The following is a 22,198-nucleotide window of genomic DNA, read 5'->3' as shown; positions in this document are numbered from 1 at the left end:
AGGGACAACAGCAACATTTAACAAAGGTAATGTTCCAAAATTTGGCTCCATTACAACTCACAAGGTTCACCAACTAAACAACTGTCTAATACCAAACACGTTTTCCAAACAAAATAAGATGCTAACGTTATTAGCACAGGCCTATGGCATTTTACATTGTATAAATTAGCCTAGCAACGAGCGTAGATTTCCTCTGCTTATATGAAACCTGGATAAATCCCGAAGTATAAATCCCTGGAGGATAAATCACACACAAGACTTAAAATGCTATTTTTGTGGAGGCTTTATTGTTTTTACAATTTATTGTTTCTTATTTGTGAAATTCAAGGAAATAAATGCTTCATTTTCACTGAGAGAAATGGTTTCAGCTTATGAAAATAGACAGGAGGTCTGCGTTGCTGTGACGCATAATTATATTTCTGGGAAGGTGCACGTCAGGCTACGGCGTAGCCTCTATGTCGATGCAGAGCTTACAGTGTAACTAACAATTTAAAAATGCCAAAACTAGAGAAAAGTCAAAGACAAATACTTGCAGGTTTGGTCTAGAGAACTAACTACTAACTAATCACAGGTTAACCATGAATAAAGACACAAAATAGCTTCTGCTTAACATTTTATTCATTGTCCAAATTCATATCAGTAGACTTGGAGAAATAAAAGGTATTTTTTCCTTTTTAAACATTCTCTTAAACAAAAATATAACAACTATTTACAATCACTCGTAAAAAATACATAAAAAGCGTACGAGCAAAATCATGTTGTCTTTCTAAAAGACATAAGTTACAACAGCTATGAGAAGTGTGAGACGAAAGCAAACTTTAAGCCACAGACCAAGTTAATACCTCTTTGTACAGATTGTGCAGCACACTCACCACATCGAAGCTTATTGTTGTGCATTTCTGCTGTAATGCCAAAAAAAGATGTCTACATAAAACACATTCACATCTCTCTTATTGCATTCCAGGTAACATGGGGGGGAGGTGGGGGGTAAATTAAAAATCAGCCAGATATTTTCATCAAGCTGTGAGAGAGATGAAGTTTATCCTCTCCAGTAATATGTTGTTAAAAACACTTGTGTTCACAGTGCCAGGAGCTGCTCACTGCCAGATCCTCCATGAAAACATACTGACTGTATGCAGAGACGGAGAAGATGGGGTGACTGCTAAATTAAATTTAGCCCCGAAAGAAAAAAATAAAACATAAAAAAATGTAGCATTTTGGAGCGCTTAAAGAGCACCTGACACGAACGTGACTGATGTGTGCCGAGTCTCATTCCAAAATTCTGTAAATTATGGCAAAAAAAACCCCCCACAAAAACAAATCTGTTGCCTGATGTTTAGTGCTCAATCCAACATTAGAAACATTAGAAAGCTGCTTTCTAATGCTGTCTGACTTCTGAGCCAACACTTGGAAGAAGCATATGCTGCTACTTTTAATTTATCCATCCATGTAGAACATTAATACTGATTGATGGTTAAGAATCTGAGGAATATAGTTGTGCAAAAAAAAGGAGGAATTGTCAGTTTCTGACTCTCAGTCTGTTTCGAAGTTTCTACTATTGAGATTGTTTTAAAAAGGAAAAAAGACGTAAGGTGAGGGTCACAGTGGATACTCATGATTCATATAAAAACCCTAGAGCAATGGAGTGATATCCATTAGACGAGTACAGCGAGGAGGAAGGTTGAAAGTTTAAAGTCCTGCTGAGTTGACAGAGCTCAGAGAGAGACAGAGACTCGACCAGACATGGCATTGTGGCAGGGCTTGTTCCGTTCTATTCAAACAGACCGAGATATAATAGCTTCAAAAACACTCCTTTCAACCTTCCAGCCTGAGTTTGAACGCCTTGTGCCATTAAACCAATGGCAAGAGACCCTCGAGGGCCCCCACCTTTCTGCAGGCAGGAGCAATCAAAGCTGCAAACTAAGAAGGGCTTTTACAAAAAATTAATTCGGAGCCTTTCCTTATGTGCTGTACGCCCAGAATCAAAACGGGTTAAAAAATAAAATGCTATGTTGATCCCAACCTCGCAAATATAACTCCACTTCACACACACACACACACACACACACACATACACACGCACACAGTCATATCCCAAAACACAGCAGCAATTACGATTATAGACAGAGCAGAAATGGCACGAACAACAGAGTGTGAGGGGAGAAAAACAAGTCGTGAACGACGACAAGAGCTAACAGAAATTCCTTGAAAGACTCCTGCCCGGGGACAGAAACAGGGCAATCACAACCTTGGGTTATTTCTTATAACAAAATATTCAAAAATAGCCTTTATAGAGGACTCTCTTCTCTCATCTATACATGACATTAATTTATGGCAAAGAAAAAGAAAACAAAAATATATATGTATAAATTCATATATATGCCATGTATATATTAGCAATAATCATTTCAAGTCTTTGTGAGGCAAAACAATACAAAAGAAGCATCACAGAGCGCAAGACAGACAGCAGAAGGAGAAGAGAAGAGCGTCTAATTCCAGTTACACCCCTGCTGCACTGCAGATAAACACAATTAAAAACATTTTTTTTCCGTTTCCAAAACTCAGAATGTACAAATTTGCTTTTGTTTTCATTACAAATAGACAATTTTTCAAGCAAATCCTTTAAATATTCTACAAAATGTACTATGAACATGGAATGGAGATGCAAGCCAGGCATTAAAATACATTATCTGTTGACTAGTTTTGTTGCTCGTTTCTTTTTAAATAAGAAGCAAAAAACCAATACGAGAGGTACACTGCGAGCACGTAGTCAAAGTTTATGCTGCATCTCATATTCCTGCTGCTTTATAAACAAATTTACAAGGTCAAATGAACCTAAAGTATTATACTTTAACATTTCAGCTTGTAATTCAATAGACAACTAGTCCAATAAACACTGTAAACAAAATGTGTAAGCGTCGGTGTAAACACTGTCCTTTGTTTTTAAGCACACCATCTAAGATTTTGGTGTGTGTGTGTGTGAGTGTATATGCATGCACTTTGTGCGACCACACAGTGCTAATTTATCGTTTTATTATAGCTGCTGCAATAAAATAACGACGCGTTTTACTCTACAGGAAGCAGCGAGGCATTTGTTCTTCAGCTCATTAAAAACGAGTTATAATACAGTTTTTATAGAACATCCAGGAGGCAGCATGCTGCTAAAGTACCTCGCGTCAGGCTGAACGAGCAATAAGAGAGGTGGCTGGGTGGTGGAGAGCGCGACATGAAGACACACAACTGCCTGAGAGATGCTGTTTGTCTTTTTTTGGATAAAGCTCAACAAAGAACAATAAGTGGTAAACACAAACAGATGTGCTCTCTGCTACTTCAGGAGTTTAATTTCTCTTGTTTCACCTCCATAAGAAGAGTGAAAAATATGTTTTTGATTTGGTTTGATGGCGTGGAGACTAATGTTAATCATGTAAATTTACACAATCAGTGCCAGGGTTTGATAGAGGCCGATTAAGACCACTTCAAAATAATCTCAAAATCAGTTTTTTTTCCTGTCTCTGATTCATCTACATTCATCTTCTTTTGAGCTGACTGCAAATTACAGAAAAAAACACAAAACAAAAAATTCCCCCACGAGCTGATGTTCATCTTAATACTTCCACTACAGCTCTCTATCCCTTTGTCTGCTCTTCCTTTCTTCTCTCACATAAAACTTTGCAAAGCTCAGAAATGCAAAGGAAAAAAAGAAAAAGAAACACTGTACAACATTTTAAAACTGTAGAAAAAACAATGTCAAACAACGTTAAACAAGAGAGCTTGGAGCGCAAAATGGAGGTACATGGTGGTCTGTTTCCAAGGAGGCCGACTTCTGCTCGCGAGACATCATTACAGTCACTCTGTCCTTCTGTCTTGTGATTTGTCCTTTCAATGTCCGTGTGCCGCCTTTTTCTGCTTTGTTCAAGAGTTTTTAAAAAGTATCTAAAATCTTTCTTCTTTGTTTTGTGAAATGAGTTTTAAAAAAAGCGATGATTGTACAAGTCTTGGGAGGACGTCACGTGACCCACCGGTCTGGTCGAGAGGTGCGTTATGGTCCGAGGTGATGTCGCACAAGGCCGTGTGGGCAGGGCTAGGACAATGTGCTCTGTTAGGAGGTGACGGCAGGATGCTACTTTGGTCCAAAGCCCGAGCAACACAACTTGGTCCGTGTGTGAGAAGATTTGTGTGCGTGACGTCACCATCTTTACACCGCTGACACTTGCTCGTCTGGAGAAGAGAAGAGAGGTTCAATTTTAGACTCTTAAAAACCTTTTTAATACCACATAGACAACACATAGGCAATTTAATATCTGTTTCACAAGTGTGAGCACATAATGGAAAGCCAGTAACAGTAATGTAACATAGCAAAACTGTGAAAACGGGACAGCACTTGTTTTTCTCCAGTACTGTAGGTACCAGGGATGTATTTCACTTGGACCTGACGGGGCAGCATATACGCCTACAAGTGTTCCAGTCTGCTGTAGAATAAATGCCAAGGGAAGAAGAGCATGCACCAGCACGACACAACAACAACACGTGTAAGATGTTGACAAGAGGAGCTGCAGCGACAGCTCCATCTTGCCTCATCGAAAGAAAAGAGTTTTTTCCTGAGGCCAGTGTACTGTTTTCAATGGGATATATACACTATGCTACAAATGCCAGCAGTGTGACTAGGTGCTGAGCGTCTTTTCTGCGCTGAGTGCTGCACTTTTGGCATTTATGGTGGTCATCAGGGGTTAGAAAACACTGCACTTGTCACTGTTTTACCCAGCCATCCAATCACAGTGGAGGAGGGGCGGGACAAACTGCCCACAACAAACACTGACCATCACATCGTACATGTATAAGTGCTGAAGAACAACAATGGAGGAGAAATATGTTGACAAACTGTAGGCTATATTCACGTTTCCTTGCCCACAACATCTCATGAACCCAGTTTTGTTATTGTTTATTATTGTGGTGTCAAATTGGGTATCAAGAATCGTGGAATTTCTCTGGTATTGGTATCATCTACTTAATTTCTGGTATTGTGACATGCCTAGGGCCCTGATCACACAGAAAGTGTTTAGTAGGGTAATTGTTTTTGATTTTTGATGAGAATTAGACGATGGGCCTTCTGTGGTGGTCATGACAACAAGTTTACAGTTGGTAAACAATGGCGGAAGAACTGGTGGTAGCGGTTGCTGGATACCCAGAGCTATATGGCCCGACGATAGACAGCAGGTTGTCAAACTGCCCCTGAGTCATCCTAAAATGTGCTGGGAAATGGCCATCATAGAGACGAAGCTCCTGGACCAACTGATGGTACTCCCCGTGATCCACACTCTTTTTTAGGGTCTCATGTTTTCACACAGATCTCCGTTTCCCTGTGCTGACAGCCTCTCACCCAATCTGCAAAACATCTTCTGTGTGATCGAGGCCTAAGCCAGTACTAATATAATTGTTAGGGATTTGGGTTTGTTTTTATACTCCTGGTTAACTGTTTAAAATGTTGCTCAAGAGAAAATGTGGTGCTTTATCATGCCACCAGTCTGTGGGACATACCATCCTCACTGTCAGCCAGCTCCTTTGGTGGGAGACAGATGCTGGGCGGTCTGGAGTGGCCCTGTGTGGTGCCAGCTGTCCGGGCTTCTTGGTGGTGGAGGTGATGGTTACCAGCCAGCCTCCGTGCTTCAGCCAGACTCCCGGCCGCTCCGGGGCTCTGCAGGAGCTTGCTCCTCTGCAGGGCCACGCTGTAGTCCGGAGGTTTGAGGTGAGGAGGCCTGGGGAGCCCACCCACTACTCCGTCCGTGAGGCCGAGATCCCCCAAAGCCAGACCCTGGTAGCCTGGAGGGGTGGGAGGGGGAGCTCGGTAACGCTCATCCTTGGCGGGGGATGTGACACAGTACACTGGATGGAGGTGTAGATTAAAACAAAGGAGGGGTGGAGCAAAGAAAGGAGGGGAGTGAGGGATGAGGAGTGAAGAGGTTGCAGGGGAAGTTGGGAAGGAGGTGTGTGGGGAGAAACAAAAGAAAAAAAATGATGTAAAAATGAAATCAATGTGATGCTTCACTAACACAATCCACAACTACACATGCATTAAAATGTGTTGAAAATCAAAAGAAAAATATACAACCAATGAGATGGGTGGCTGCAGCTTGATACAGACAGAACTACTGTAGAGCTGCAACTACTAATTACTTTCATTTTCGAAAAATTGTCAATTACTTAATGGAATAATCAATTGGATCTTAAAAAATATCTGAAAATATTGAAAAATAACCATCATAACTACGTGTTCTGTCTGACCAAAGGTCTAGAATGTAAAGATGTTTGATTTTATGAGACATATTTTAAGCAGAATTGATTTGCTTAAACAATTGATTGATTAGAAACATTTCTGTCAATTTTCTGTTGATCTATCGAATGATTAATTGACTAATTGTTTAGTTGGTGGACACACCACTGTTTTACCTCCGCCCCTTTTACTCTATAGTCAAAAACTGTCTAAAATTAAAGACAAAAAAGCGTTTTGTAATCCTTATAAAACTAGCAAACTGCAGAATGAGATCTTTTTTGGAGATCCAACTAATGCCAAAGTGGAGCGTTTGCCTAATGGTCACTAGACAATAACAGCAAGTCAAGCATCAACAAAGCTGCCGTTATTCAACTAAAACAAAAGAAGACTTCATTTAACTGACTGCATCTAAGTCTAATGTAAAATATGAACAGCTTTTCAGACAAAGCCTAAAAGGGGAAAACAGTTTTTACTGTAGCTATCTAAACAACTTCCTGAGTGGACCAGGTCACACTGTGTTTACAGGGAATCAAACGCGCAACCTGACCCCTCACCTATCAGGCCTTTCTCTGTGCTTGACGTCACCGTTTTGTAGACAGGGTCTGTGCTTTGCCCTCCTTCCTCGTTGGAAGGCGAGGCAGGATGCTCCGAGGTGTTCCGCCGCTTTATCGTCCCGTAATTGCCCTCATAGGTGTCCGACAGCGAGCTGGACGATGCCCAGCTCTGCCGCGACTGATTGGACAGATCCGAGCTGGAGTCTCTGGAGTGATGCTTGGTGGCGTCCTCGTTTGCCCATGCGTGACCCACGGCCTCGACCTCCGCTATCGGCCCGGCCAGCTGCGTGTGCTTGAAGCCGCCGAGGTGCGTGTGAGGGAGGGCGAGCGGGTGCCCATGGATGCCGTGGTCCCAGGGACGGCAGGACGAGGGGGGGAGGCTCTGGAAGGAGTCGTGGGAGTTGGAGGAGCAGGACGTCCAGCTGCCCCGGCCGCTGTCGGCCACAGAGTCCAGAGAGGTGTGGTCCGGGGTGAGCTCCTCTGTCGAGATCGAGGAGGTGAAGGTGGAGGCTCGGGATGCGTATCCTCGAGCAGATGACGAGGAACTACTGGAGATAAGAGAGTGAAATGAGTTGATACACTGTGATGAAAACATATTCAACTAGACAGCCTTTGCCTAGGCTAAGTGTCCTATCCCGCCCCAAGATTCGGATATGCTCCATGCTATACCTTTCCACCAAGTTTCAGGAAAATCGGGGCAGCAGTTTTTTTGGTATTCCTGCTAACAAGCAGACAAACAAACCACATCTAAAACACACCCTTCTTGGTGGAGGTAATAAGATAAGAAACTCTGGAGTTCATGAGGCAAAGACTGAAATGATAAAAGAAAGAAACAGAGAGAGGTAAAATCAAAAAGTGTGTTGCACGATATTAGAGTGGTGGTAAAGGTGGAAGTAAGTCATGCTGAAATGAACTGACAATAAAGACAGAGAAGGATGGAGGAGAGGGCAGAGGAGGAGGTCCAATAACTATAAAAGGCTGAAGGCTGGAGGACATGCGAGTCAGAGTCACGCACTAACAAAACACTTCCAAAGACAAATGGAAATACGATGAAGTTCAATGTTACACAGGTGATTCATGTTGTCTCTACACAATCTTCAACTTCCCACCAAAATATAGAAGAAAAGTTATTATACAAGATTCTTCAAATGCTTTTTTGTTGTTCCGCCTAAAAAATATGGTCACTGTGAGTGCTGAGCCGTTAAAGTTTATGCCTCGTCTGTACACTCGCTCTTCACAAAATCACAAAGCAAAAATCTGACAGCAATTTCGTGACAGATCACTAAGTCCGGCTTTAAAAAAAAAAGTTTTCCTCCTCGGCTGCTTTTCATAAAGCAGCAGTTTGATTCACTGACACGGTTTTACTGGACAAACAAGCCACTCAGTGAAACCGAGCTATATTTCATAAAACGGTCCAGTGTTATACGGCGAGCCTGCCGAGGTAATATAATATCAGAGAAGCAGACAGAATATTGCGTCCGGCGATATTTTATGGTCTCCTCTTTAAGAGACAGAATGGCCTGATCATGGAGGAACAATAAACAAACAGCAGACAATAAAGAAAGGTGTGTTGTTTACTCGGCCGGATTAAAAAGCTGCCTGCGTGTAAAGCGATAAGTTGTTAACAGAGAGAAGGAGGAGAGAGGAGGGCAGTAAATGTGGGGCGCTAATAAAAACCTGCCGCGTTTTACGACTTCCTGTTCCCTGAGTTTTAATGAGGGACGGACATAATTGGGGTCCAGCTGGGAGAGGAGATGGAAGGGCGGCTCTGACTGTGTGTGTGTGTGTGTGTTGCCTTTTTGCTCACACTGGCCATAGGGAGGATTTCTGATGATTATGTGTTTGTGTGCGAGTGCATCCTGGTGGGTTGAGGCTCGAGTCACGGGTGGGAAAAGACAATTTCCGGTTAGGTTTGTGGGCAGCGTGGCGGAGAATGTTTTTATGTTTTCTATTGTCCTTCAGTCAAGAGTAACCTGAGGAACTTTTAAGTGCTTAACTCTTGCATCTTTGAGCCAGTTTAGCCTCATTCTGACATGATTTATTTCTCTGTGGGAGCGGGATGATCTTAATATTGTGCTGAGCTGGTCAGTGATGTTTAATAACACCTGGAGCACATGTGGCTGTGATGTTTTACCCCCCACCTCAGTAATAATTACAGCCCCAGTTGCCTGCTGCTGTCACAGCCCTGCTCTCTGTGATTCACATGCATACATGTAAAAAAACATATTAAGCCATATTAACATGGGACTAGTGTTACTTAAGGACCCTTAGTAATTTGGAATAATTGCAGAAGTCATCTGTGATCTTAATCCCACGTGATCCCATGCAACTTTTTTCTGCCTTTTTCTCGGTCAAGAATTCTAGAGATAGCTTTGGCAATTTATAAATGAACTTTGCACGTTGAAAAATTCCAGTGTTCTCTATCAAGAGTCAAAAACTGACTCCACTGTGAGTATCAGAGGACAAGCACTGAAGAAACATAATTTTTGATGCTCTCTTCTCAGCCTAAATTAATCAACTTAATCAAACAGATTAGATAAAGTGAATTTAATTACCTTGTGCTAGGCTGGTTATAATCAGCATTTAAGTGTGCGTGTGTTGCTGCTGTGCTTTCAACAACCGGAGCAGCCATTGTAGTAGTAGTTGTAGTAGTAATAGCAGCAGCAGCAGCAGTACAGGTCCTGTTGCTGCTGTTACACCGGTCCTCAAGCCCGGGAGCCGGCACAGAGTCCACCGAACAGATACTCGAGCGGGAGGAGATCTCGCTGTGACTCGAGTCTGACAGGTTGTCTGCTTTGCCGGCTGGGAGGAGAGCGTAACCTGGAGGGAGGAGAAAGTAACATTAAGGACATTAAGTAAAATACAGACTGTAATTGTGAGGAAAAAGCCACATGGGGACATTATGAGAATGGAAAGACAGAGAGAGTAAAAAAAGAGAAATTAAGAGAAATGACTGGTTTGAATATAGAGCCTTTTCATCTCAAGCACCTTCCACTAGCATCAATAACGATATGACAATTGTTTCAACCAACCCTGGCAGTGTTAGTGTGTAGCACCACCTGACTGGCCATCTTTCTATCATCTGATTACCCTGCACCCAGAGGATCACAAAGCTGAAACAAATCCATACTGAGTTGACAATATGGGGAGACAATCTGAAGTTTCTGTGCGCTTTTTAATAGCAAACACTTCAAAATAACACTGTTATATCAGTTATAATCTGTAACACTCCTCACTGTCTCTATGTCATGTATAGTACAGCAGGTGGTTTTAGAAATAAGTTATGACCACTTCTAAAACATGTACAGAGACTGAACTGTAAACATAAAATCCTGCTGAAATAAATCATTTTTGACTGTAGGAAAAACAAAACGAACATGGCAATAAAAAACTGTATGCCACAGCAAAATGTCACACATCAGAAACGACACTTTTCAACAGAAAGGGATGATGAATCCCTTTTTCTTGCTGAAAATAGATGTCGAAATTGGATCCCAGCGAAATGTTTCATACTGGGTTCTTTTTTTTTTTTTTTTAATTTTGCCAACAAAAATTTAAGCATGCTTTCTGCTTTGACCATGACATATTTTGCCACTGCAACACAAACTGACAGCATTACTCCCACAAACAAAGACACGTTGGGAGAACTAAGAGAACAAACTGAAATGGTTTCTGAAATTTCTTTTCCTTATCTGCTTTGAATGCTTTCTGTGAAAAATCTTTTCCATGTCCACTCTCTATGACTCACGGTGGATATGAGACTTTTTTCCCCTCACGTAACTCTTGCTTTTGTGCTTCCAAAATGAAATGTGTTGGCGCCTCTGACAAAAATTCTCTCTGAAACACCACAGGCTTCATTTTTACTTCACTTTTATCTCTTATTCGCTGTTTTTTTACTCAGCAAATAACTGGATCAATCAGTTGTCTCTGTCAGACTGTCTTTCTCCTGGAGTGTCTGTCCCTGCAGAGCCACAGGAAGGGGTTGGGGCTGACCGACCTCCTGGCTCTCCTTTCTGCCTGTCCTTGTCTGTCATCCTGAGGTGAGGAGGGCACAACCTCTTCAGTTCCCTCCCCACTGTTCAGGAGTGGCCTGACTGCCATCGGTCTCTCCCTGGACTGGCTCCTTTCCCTCAGTATCCTGAACGGTGACATCAGCCTTGCTCTGACTGGGGACTCTGGGGGTCTGGGTTTCAATAACTGGGGTTGGGAGAGAGGTGACACAGCCATGGGTCCCAACCCTGGTAGAGTGGGAGAAAACCCGGTGTGGACTTTCCATTTCTCTGTTGGGCTTCCTGCTCTTTCCCTCAGCAGCATTAGCCCTGCATCTGCCTGTGCACCCTGGTTGTTCTGCTGCCTGGATCTCCCTCTCCTTTGCCCTGACGAAAGCAAACCTCTCTGAACTGCTTCTGTCTCCTCCTGCGTCATCTCCTCTTTCTCCTTTTCCACTTTCCTTCTTTTCGCTTCCCTTGTCTCCTCCGTCTGACTCTCTCTCTCCCTGCTACTCTCGCTGCTGTGCTGCCTCGTCATCTGTAGAATCCTCTTGTGGAGGAGAGCCCCACCTATGCCATAGCTCCGCAGGCTGATGGTGCCGGCCTTTGTGCTGGCGTCGCTGGTCAGCGATGACGAAGATCCTGACAAGTTCATCTGGCTGGAGTTCTGGGACTTGGCCACACCTCCAACTGAAAAGGAGGGCGGAGAGTTGAAGTTAGAGATGGATTTACGGGCCTTTTATTCAACTTAAACAAGAGGATGGTTTGAGGTGTAAGCCACAGAGTGCCTTCACGACAAAGCAACTATCTCAGTTATTATTTGTAGCAAAACATATGTGCAACCCTAACATTCTTCATAGACGGAGAAGTGTGAAATTTGCCATGAATCACTTTCTAGACTTTCACTATGTGTGCATTCAGCCCAGACTTTGTTTCTGAGTAACTTTCTGAGTAAGATGATCAGTAGTTTTTCAGAGCTCTGCTTGGAGGTGACTGTTTCATTAACTCTACACCAACTCTCCACCTAGGGTAACGGCAGTCCTTTTATCCTTAGATAAAAGCACATTGGGTGAGAAGCAGAGTTTCTGTAACAGACCTTTGCGTGGGGAGCCCTGTGGTGACACCGTGGGGCTGGAGTGAAGGGAGGAGATGGTGGAGACGGTGTCATCAGATGGTCTCTTGGTGTTCCACTCCTCTGACGAGTTCACTGGAGGTTTCTTCACCACCTGGGGAGAGTTGGAGTCTGGGGAAGAAGAAAAAGAACAAAGTTACAGAAAAGTACATTAACCTGAGAGTCTGCTTCAACTGTAATAATACAGAACTAGGAAATTTAAGTTTTCTTTCACTAGGACCTCATCTGTAGCCCCTTTTATCCAGCGTGATCACAGGGTTCCCACACATTTTCATGGACAGAATTTCAAAACGTTTCAATGAGTTTTCAAGGACCAACAATAAAATTTCCATTCACAATGTATGTAACAAACACTGCTCAATCTCAAAAGTGCAAAGGTACGGAGACTTTGGCATTCATGGCCCTATGTGCTAAATCACACTGTCATAACATTATTTTCCATTTATTCAAACACATCAGATTCAAACATAACTCCAGCTAGCTGGCATAGCCTACATGGAGAGAGAGACGAAACGTGGCAAGAAACCTACATAATAGTCAAAAAAAACATCAAACATCGGTGCAAATTTGTGAACAGCAAGCCTACAGAAAATAAAATTTGCCCCTATGCTACATTCCCTGGAGGGTAATCCACAAGGGATTTCTGTAAAAGCTCATTTATACTCTCTTTACGTATGAAAACACATATGATCATTTGAAATGCTTCAACAGTCCAGCCCACATACTCCTATGCGTCCTTTATGTTGGTACAGCTACGTGCACTAGATGGCACTACAGGGCATGATCAAACGTTTCTGACAACAAAAAAACATGGCGATGGTGGAGGAGGTTGTGATAATGTACCTTTTAAAGGGTGCAACCTTGTACACAGCTGTGGTTTGTGAGGCCATTAAATACACTGCAACATGTCACTACTGATTCGTTCTGTTCCGCCATTTTTAAAATGTCTTTGTCGACCCCTACAGTCGTATCTCGCTCAAACAATGCTACACTGTCCCCACGACTTCCTGTGGTACTGTTCAGTTTTGTCTGTCTTCAGTAAATGCAAAAATACGGGGGCATTGTTCTTCCAGCAGCAGAGGTAGTAAAAGGGCTGAATCAATGTCTGTGTAAGATTACACAAAAGATGCCAATGCTGTTGTGTTACACATCATGACTCTTTTGCTTCCAAAGCGCTGGCATGCTATCTAAAAGTACACACACAGGCGGCATAATGCTGGTGTTGTTTGGTTCAATGTAAACAATACGACAGAGTACAGCATAACAGCAGTATTGTGGAATCTCTGTTTAAAAAGGCTGATGAGTATCAATGAAAATGTACTGTTCAGGTACATTAAAATGAAAATCTAAATACAGTACAAGACAGCATAAAAAAGTAAAGCATAACTGGACATAAATGAGTATAATGATGATATATAATACAGTGCAGGTGTACTGACTAGGTGGGCCGATGTCCTTGGCAGTGCTCTTCTTTCGTAGAGGGTTCAGAGGGACCTGGACCTGAAGGACTTGTGACACCCTGTTCTGCGTTTTCCCCGAGGGCAAAGCCGACCGTAGAGAAACTGGAGACATGTCCGACTTGGTGGATCGTCTCTCGCTCAAGTTCTTAGACACTAAAACCACATATGTAAAACAAAACAGAATCACTTCAGGACATCCAACATTTAAAACTTTTTGAAGATGTGTTTTTCCCACTGGCTGCAAAACGGTGGAAATTTAATAGGATACTACTTTTTAATACTATAACAATGGACAGTGAGTTTTACCGTCACATCATTTGTGTCAGATGTACACAGGAACTAAGAAACAATGATTTTACACATCTTTCTGGGCTCTTTGTTCAATATGTAAACCTTTTAAGATCTACGTAGATCATACTTTTCCAGACTATTTAGACAGAAACAGAAACCATTAAAAAACTGTCTTGCAGTGACAAAATGCAAGATTACCATGTTCAAAACAGATAAAAGTATCACTTTATCAGCACATATTGCCTTTCGTACAATTACAGCTATAACATGAGGAAGGACTCGATTAATATTATGGCCAAATACAAATGATCTCTGCGGTGACACAATTCAGATGATGGCAAATAAAAGGAATGTCAGCACAGTGACTCAGGTATCAACATGCTTCTGCAGAGGGTTTGGATGATACAGCACACACGTACTGCAGTATTTATCAGTGGATCGATCAGTTAATTCCTGTTAGTTTCTGCAGGACATTTGCAAATACACTAGGTGGCAGTGCAAGCCAATACTGCAATCTAATCATGTACAGAACAGTATGCAATATAATAAACTGTGTACTGTCAGATAAGCTATCATCCACTAAAATGACAGCTCTTTTAATGATTAAAAAATACACACTTTAGTATTTTTCAAATAAATTCTATTAACTTTCCTTTTTCCAGCATTTAATATCTTACAGTCAATTATATAATGAGTTGTACCAAGATATATAAAAGTACATACAGTAATAAATCCATACATAGAAATGCTTTGAATAATGGAAAATTAAATCTACTCACAATAATAAGAACTTTTTTAGCGATGTCTGTGCACCAGGTAGGGTCACAAGCTTTCTACTGTACTTCACTGACCCCACAATTACTCATATGACTGATATTGGTAAACAATTAAGGTGCTGATGAAAAAAAGGTTCACTCAGTGTAACGAGTCCCAGTTTCTGTGTTACTCACAAGTGCTGTAGGCCGGCTCACACTGCAGGGACATGATTTGGTGTTTGTCCTCGTCTATCTCCACCGTCAAGTTGGAGAGGTACTGCTTCACCTTCCTGGCCATCTGAGCGTCTTCGTACAGCTTCTTAGCGTTGAGAAGCGAGCTGCGACGTACTCGCTTCTTGTGGGCGCCGCCCTGCACGTCCAACATGTTGGAGTTGGTGCTACCCTGACTCAGAGACCTAATGAGGGGAAGAGAGAGGGAGGAAGAGAAGAGACAGAAGGAGAGGGACGAGGACCGTGATAAAAGACAGATAGGACAGAGACAGAGAGGACAAGAGGAAGAAAATGAAAAAGGAGAGTAAAAGATGGACAATGGGATGTGGAGGGAATTTGAGAGTATTGGACAAAGTGTTGATGGATGAGCAGAGAAGGAAGAAGATGAGGAGAGAACAGAGGGAAATGAATAAAGACAGGAAAAGAAAAAAATGCACAAAGAAAAAAGAGGAGGAGAAAAAAATGGCAAACAACAGTGAGTACAATCACAGATAAAACGGGCACAGCTACTTTCTTATCAAAAACTTCCTCCACTATAAAATCTGTACATCTGTCTTTGTCTTGGAGCATAGCATTTATAAACAGGACCATGCAACTGGGAGGGAGGCAGCTCTTGCTGGTGCGCCATGCTATCACAGTACAGAACAGCAGAACATTCTGTCAGATGGAGGCAATAAGGGTTAGGAAACAAAAGATGCACAAGATTCGATATGGGGAATATTATGGCAGGATGCAGATATGAACAAACACCAAACCTGAGTCAAATAGTATCTGTAAATATTTGTCATGGTTTGTTTTACCTCGCCTTTGTTTGGCAGATGGGTGGAGTTCGTAATACAGGGTTCGTACTTGACGTTATAAACAGCAGCTGACGACACAGTCTCACCTAAAGGTCCATTTAGTAACTGTAGTGGAGTGAGTACATGGACTTCTTGGCCATGGTTAGCTAAAGATTTGAGGTTCAAAGTCCATTTAGTACCTGATCTGGCATGGATCGACAATACCATGATTGTTTCCAAAGTCAAAAATGAACTTTGAACCTTAACTTTTCAGCCAGCACGGATGAGACGTCCTCAAAGTGCTCACAAAATGTGGAAACACGAACATCTTCTGGTGGCATCAAGCCCACAAACAAATTTTATGATGACAACCGTTCTTTATAGAGGGGTCTCACTAAAATTGACGAATCACATGTAGATTTTGCTTTGGCAGTTCTGGAACATTTTTGAGTTTGAGTTTGTGCCAATTTTGTTTTCTACTCATGTCCCATTTACACTGTGTGATTTTAAATCGATGTATTTTTAATGTTTTGTGAGTGGACCCCAGGAAGACTAGCGACCACTTTGTGGAAGCTAATGAGGATCCAAATCCATTTCAAACGGATAAACTCCTTCAGCTGATGGAGATCATGAGATATTTCTTAAAGTTATTGAACAGGTAATAAAAGGACAGTGAGGTGAAACTGATTAGAGGTTTTTAGCTCTTTTACTTCACATATTTATATATCATTATCTAATATTTATTATATTTTGTGTAGTCACTGTTATGTTTTCCTTCTGTCCTTCTTGATCCAAGGAAAGAACATTTTATTCGACTGTATACTTGTTTATGGTAGAACAACAAAAAGTTGAAATAACGATAATTGCCAGAAATCTGTAATTTGAGATAATCTTCTTTACTTCCCACTGGGGTTGTCAAGATACCAGAATTTTCAACTTTGATACAATACTAATATAACAAACGATGCTTGGTAATGCTTTCATTGCCACAGCAAAAAGAAAAAGGAAGTCCTAAACAACCTGCGCACAGTGCTCGAACAGATAAAAGTCACTGAACGTACGCTGGCTGTCACGTGGTGGGTTTGTTGCTGGAGAGAATGCGGAACAGCGACTGGTTGAGGACCAGTTTTCCTTGCCATTATTTCATATGTGCAGCCTCGGGTTGAAAATCTGACTGTAGATCTGTTTTTTAAAGCTGTGATACTTTCCATAGTATCAAATGTATAATAAACGGAGATAATATTGTTTTGAACACGTGGTATCGAAAATACTTATGACGACCTTAATTTCTGCCTGTCACTATTTGAATGTGTCTAGAGCCTCTCTGTAAAAGCAAACACTGAGCATTATTTCAAGCTACTATATGACTCAAACATACAATCTTATGAACATGGCAAACAATTAATGGGTCAATGATGGACTTTGGTATGGTTCAGATGAATGGGCACTGCAAATGGAAGGGTTAATCACACACACAAGCACAGGCGGACACACATGGACACTCAGATAAAGTAAAGGTGGGAGGGGACATGCAGAGTTTATGGTGGTGGGGATGCAGGGTGGGCTGAATATTACTGCCGGTCCAGACCGAAACAGGATGAAACCGGTACAGGACAAACTTACCCTAAACTCTTCCACCTCTTCTTCCTGCAAGCAAGAGGTGTGTAGATTGAAGCGTGACTTAAAGACAAGTTCAGGGGGGTCGAGGGGGAAGGGGGGGACAAGACTATGTAGAGGTCATGCCACCACAAACAAACAAGAAATGATTGGAGATGGGAGGACACCAGACATATGACATCTCCCCATATCAACCTGAACAGTGTGCGTTATGGTTTTGTGCATCACACGCTCATGATGTTACGTTGTGTCACCGTGAAAAAAATATTGCCATACATGATATGGATTTTTAAGTCTAAAATCAAAGTCTTGCAAAGATACTGAGCTTGTAGTATGAAGGCGTGTCTGCAGAGGGCAGTCATGCACTGCAGCAGTGACAGACTGTGATATACACACACAAACTGAGTGATACGAATTACACACTGCGGTTGGCATCAATTCTGCCTCGCTTCCAGTCGACCCGCGCCTTGTGTCCCCATGCCGTTTCAGTCCAGCAGAGGGATGCAATCGAACCAACAAGAGCCGTGGTCCGGACAGGAAGTGAATTGGAATTGATCGGACCAGACCTTGAGTGTGTGCCTGATCCTGCTGGTAAAGGATCCAGGCTGACTGGTGGAGTTATGGTGTAGTGGTTCCCGTTTTTGCTCATATGTGTCGTCCTCTGCAGTGGGGGCATCTTCTCTAAAACCTCTAATCTACCTCGCTACGCTGGACTCCCTGCGTTCATGCCTCTTTCTGAGAAGTGACAGTTTTGCTACTGTCTGACTGATAGGAAAAAGTGGAGTCAGTTTCAAAGATACACACAACTGAAGGGAGCTGGTAATTTGGTTTCACTACAAACTGAGTTATTTTCTAACGTTAAATTAATTGGAGACTTTCCCCTCACACATACCAACTGTTCACTAGATCGTGTGATGATTTCTGAGCCACAGAATTCACCTCACGTTCCTTTTCTCGACACATTTTCTTTAAAAAGGCTCCAAAATTTACATTCATGACATTAGCCTCTGAAGTTCTTCGCATTCCGAGCTTAATTAGAGAGCATTTTTGGATGTGACACTTTTGTGATGCAGCTAATTAAGATCCCTGTGTGTAGGGGGACTCTGAAGGAAACACAGATTTTCCTCATGTTGCTGCACAACATAATCACATAAAAATTCCACATGGGGGGGTTTAATTTCATCACTGGTGATCTTAAACAGATTGGGGCAACCTGTATCTGTGAAACTGGCCCCAACAGCATCAAGTTAAAGCAAAATTCTTGAGAAGAAAAGGTTTGAAGGACTCGTGTTATTAAAACAACCAACCTCTGCCTGAACATGAGGGCAGGGTCCATGTTGGCTGAGGTCAACCGCACCACGTGCCTGATCTCCTTGGCGATCATCCTCAGCTTCTCAAAGTTCACGAGACCGTCCACGCTGGAGTCGTTGCCTGAGAGGACAAACACAAGTGCGAAACGCACACGCACAAAAATAACACGCACAAACAGTGAGCTTGAGGTCAGCTGTCAACACTGTAAAGCAGCTAAATGATTAATATTTTGAGACATTTGCACGATTCAATCCGCAACAATATTTCTAAGTCAAATCTTCAAAGTGAAAAATCTCTTTGTTCTGGTCTCCTTCTCATCAGTCCTCCAGGAGATCAAAGTGGTCTTTCATATCGAGTCATGCTGGGCCATTTGAGAATTTTTGGCAACTTGCACAATTAGGGAAACTTTCCTTTCTGAACATAGCCGTCCACTGACTTTTAAGAGAAAACCTTTAAGGAGAAGTCAGTTCGGGTACTTCTGACCTGACTCCGTGTGATACGTGAAGGAGGCCAGATGGGGAAGCCTTTAGCAGAAGTAAACCTCCTGAGTGAGACTGAAATTGACCTTCCGTGCAACACAGAGGAAGTAGGGGACATTAAAGTGTGACAAAATGACATGTCAACTTTCAGAAATGGCCTCAGGTTTTTTTTAAGGCGTAAGCAATTTAAAGAAATGTAGCAACATGTGAATTGCTACCACACAAAAAAAGGCACATAAAGAAATTCTGGGATCTCCACAAAGTCATCTACCTTCATGTAAGAAGGTGAGGTCCTTCTTGACCACGGGGAACAGTGGGATGATGGGCGGTTGCATGCTCTGGCTGCTCAGGACGTTGCGGTACTTGGCCATGTTCCTAGACGGGTCGAAGACGTCCTGCAGGTCTCCGAACAGCTTCTCGTACTTACTGGGCAGTTTCTCCCACGAGCTCCGCAGCCGAGCCACCGGTGCCAAGTTCAGACCGCTACATGAGGGGGGAAAGAGGGTGCAAGGAGGGTGGGAGAGGGGGAGGCAGTGATAAATAGGTTACAGTGGGAAGAAGGGAGGGGAAGGACAGAGGTAGAAATGAGAAAGTAGAGGCGGAAAAGGAGGGTACGGGAGAAAGAAGCAAGGAGAATAGTTTTAGTGTGTGTTCAAGACATACATCCTAATCAAAACCCCATACTGACATTTGCACAATTACTACTTTTCCAGCTAATCATCTTCAGTTAGCGAGTTCCCATTTTTCAAGAGCGGAAGACCCCTTGAGGCAATGTCATCTCTGAGCAGGCTCATTTAGACAGCTGATAATTATGACTGGCAAAGCATTTATTTCTGCTCTCTTCTTTCATTATCTTCCAGTTCCTGTCCCTCACTCATCACCTCAACGTCCCTCCTCTTATGCTTTTACAGCCTCTCTGTGTGTCCTCGCTTTTTTCTCTTTTAGGATGTTATGCTTGTCTACAAGTGCGTAATAGCTGTGGTTTGTCAGAAGATAATAAAATGGGTATTATAAAGATTGGATGATCACGAGAATGTATTCTGGGGTCAATCTGGTCGATGTTCCTGTGACAATTAATCATGTAAATGACATCAGGTCTGGATTCTTTTTATCCCAGCACCTCTCCTTGAGTCTGTCTTTATTTCTTGACTTATCACATCTACCATACCTCATAAAGTAAACAAATTAGCAATGTCCCTCACATGAAAAGGGTTACTTTTTATGGAACACCATGGACAGTGCCTCAGCAGGAGAAAAAAATATGTTTTGTCTCCCTGTATAACAACACAAGACCAGCTGTACAGTCCTTGGAACAAAAGCTCTGGCCATGTTTTACCAGACAGTAGGTAAAAGGTCCTGAGGTGCCTGTTTCGGATGGCTGTCACCAGCGTTCGCGTCTCTGAAGGAGGTCGCAATGGTGCTACTTCCTGCTGGCTGCCACCGCTTATGTTTGGCCGGCTTAATATGATCTTTTATATCAACATTTCCACAATGCTGGACTGAAAATATACTCTTGTAGTGTGTGCAGAACGCAGCATTTTTGTTGCTGGGTACGAAGGACGGCACTACTTCATCTTCCACATGACAGCTAACTGTTAGCATACTCACAAGTTCTCTCAGAAAGACCTACAAGCGTCATAGCAACAGAGATAAATCAGTGTTGAATTCAGAAGCTTGGTGCATTCCTTACAAACATATTAAATGTCTAACAAGGCACTGAAATCACATATTAATTATCATTATTGTAATCGTGGTGAAAGCCAGAAAGATTTGGTGGTAATGTCAAAAACCGGAACATTTTAATATCACACAGACACGAGACACCCAGCTCATAAATGACAATAGTGGAGATGCTCTTTATTTCAGGTGAGCCAAGTAGGGTGTGTCCACTACAAAATGCTACGGAAAACCTTGCATGTTATCTCTATTAAACAGACACACACATGCACACACACACAGCAGCAGCAGCAGCAGCAATGCCCCTGTCACCACGCAGGTTATGCTTCAGAGAGCCATATGTGCCAAGACATCCTGCTGTGAGGAGGAGTGTAAAGGGACGTGGAGGTCAGACATCTCTGCTCTTAAGTGCCGTCTACAGCAGCGAGCAGAAGATCACCATACTGCTGAGCTCCTGAAACTGTGAGTCCAGATTTTAAGTGGACGTGGTCCCACATGACTCAACGTAGCAAGAGGATAGCTTAGCATGAGCGAGACACATGGATCCTTAGCGCATTAAGAAAAAAATACCAATTATGTATTTTTACTATGCTGTGCAGAAACTGGTTCTCTTCACGTAATCAAACTACATTACATCTGCAGTGATAGTTATTGCAAATCTGCATCTTCAGGCATATATATTAAATGTATGCTGCAGTAACACTGCAGATAATACCCTCTTATGGTTATTACTGTAGATTAAAAAGAGCCAACTGCAACACAAAACACCAACTAAACAATCTAGAATCAAGGCTTGGGTACAGCAAGAGCATGACGTACTGCTTTTGAATAATTACTCACGGGACTTGGACAACCTAAAGCTCACACACACACTCCCAACTGCCTGTGTTGGTTCGAACAGAATTACATCTCAGTTCATCACTAAAACACACCACCAGAGCTAAATGTCTCCCCTCACATGGGTTTTACCCCTTAAAACAGAGACACACTACATACATCCTCAGCTCAGTCTGACAGCCATCTGAAGCCAAACCACAGCAGCCAGAGGGAATTAACAATAGCAACAAATAATAAGTGTAACCGTTGCTATGGGACTCTTGTTTTAAATGCCGTAGGGTTGCAGTGGCAGAGTGTGTGTGGTTTGGGAAAGTCAGGGCTGGTTCAGCGAGCTGGCGGAAGGGGGAGGAGGCGAGGCTGGTTCTCCTGAGGATGTGGGGAAGGAGGCAAGTGGCCAAAGCTCATTTGGCACAAAAGCTGTCAGGGGAGATGGAGTAAATGCTAGCTGTCATCACAGAACAAGAATCATGTCTACCACAACTGAGGCAAAAATGAGAGAAATGATGAAACAATGTGTCACCACGCTTAATTTAGAAAGCCAATACACACACACACACTCTCTTACACAGTTTCTAAACTGAGCCTACCTGATTATAGCGAACATGGAGTTGAAGTTCTTGCACTCTCTGCAGTGCAGGGCAATCTTGATGAAGTGCTTGATAGTCTTCATCCTCTTCAGCGCGTTGGGCTCCTTCAGGATCTCTGTGGCGACCCAGAAGGTCTCCTGGTTTATCACCTCCTCAAACTGCTTCAGATTACCACTTCCCACCGAGGAGTCGAGTTTGAACAAGTCATCCACGTACCTGGGCGCCACGACA

The 22,198-nt window shown here is 42.6% G+C and overlaps 1 protein-coding gene across 7 annotated transcripts in view; it reads right to left on the bottom strand.

Annotated features, from left to right (window-relative positions):
- Positions 1–600: 600 nt before the first annotated feature.
- The window catches only part of rapgef6 (Rap guanine nucleotide exchange factor (GEF) 6), a 201,100-nt gene continuing 179,502 nt past the window's right edge, over positions 601–22,198 (bottom strand). For 5 of the 7 annotated variants that reach the window (XM_049592987.1, XM_049592988.1, XM_049592983.1 and 2 more), the window contains 12 exons: positions 21,968–22,183; positions 19,138–19,349; positions 18,384–18,507; positions 17,083–17,106; positions 14,645–14,865; positions 13,383–13,556; positions 11,908–12,054; positions 11,382–11,501; positions 9,378–9,642; positions 6,823–7,370; positions 5,536–5,880; positions 601–4,218 (listed from right to left, as the gene is read on the bottom strand). In XM_049592987.1, the coding sequence (XP_049448944.1) occupies positions 4,196–4,218; positions 5,536–5,880; positions 6,823–7,370; positions 9,378–9,642; positions 11,382–11,501; positions 11,908–12,054; positions 13,383–13,556; positions 14,645–14,865; positions 17,083–17,106; positions 18,384–18,507; positions 19,138–19,349; positions 21,968–22,183 (2,419 nt within the window). In that variant the 3' untranslated portion in view covers positions 601–4,195. The remainder of the gene's footprint in view (positions 4,219–5,535; positions 5,881–6,822; positions 7,371–9,377; positions 9,643–11,381; positions 11,502–11,907; positions 12,055–13,382; positions 13,557–14,644; positions 14,866–17,082; positions 17,107–18,383; positions 18,508–19,137; positions 19,350–21,967; positions 22,184–22,198) is intronic. The other 2 variants (XM_049592984.1, XM_049592986.1) reach the window with 2 other exon arrangements.

The sequence above is a fragment of the Epinephelus fuscoguttatus genome, linkage group LG12 (genome assembly GCF_011397635.1).
Source record: "Epinephelus fuscoguttatus linkage group LG12, E.fuscoguttatus.final_Chr_v1".
Classification (NCBI taxonomy): domain Eukaryota; kingdom Metazoa; phylum Chordata; class Actinopteri; order Perciformes; family Serranidae; genus Epinephelus; species Epinephelus fuscoguttatus.
Note: the sequence above shows the minus strand (reverse complement) of the source record. Positions and strands in the feature narration are given on the sequence as shown.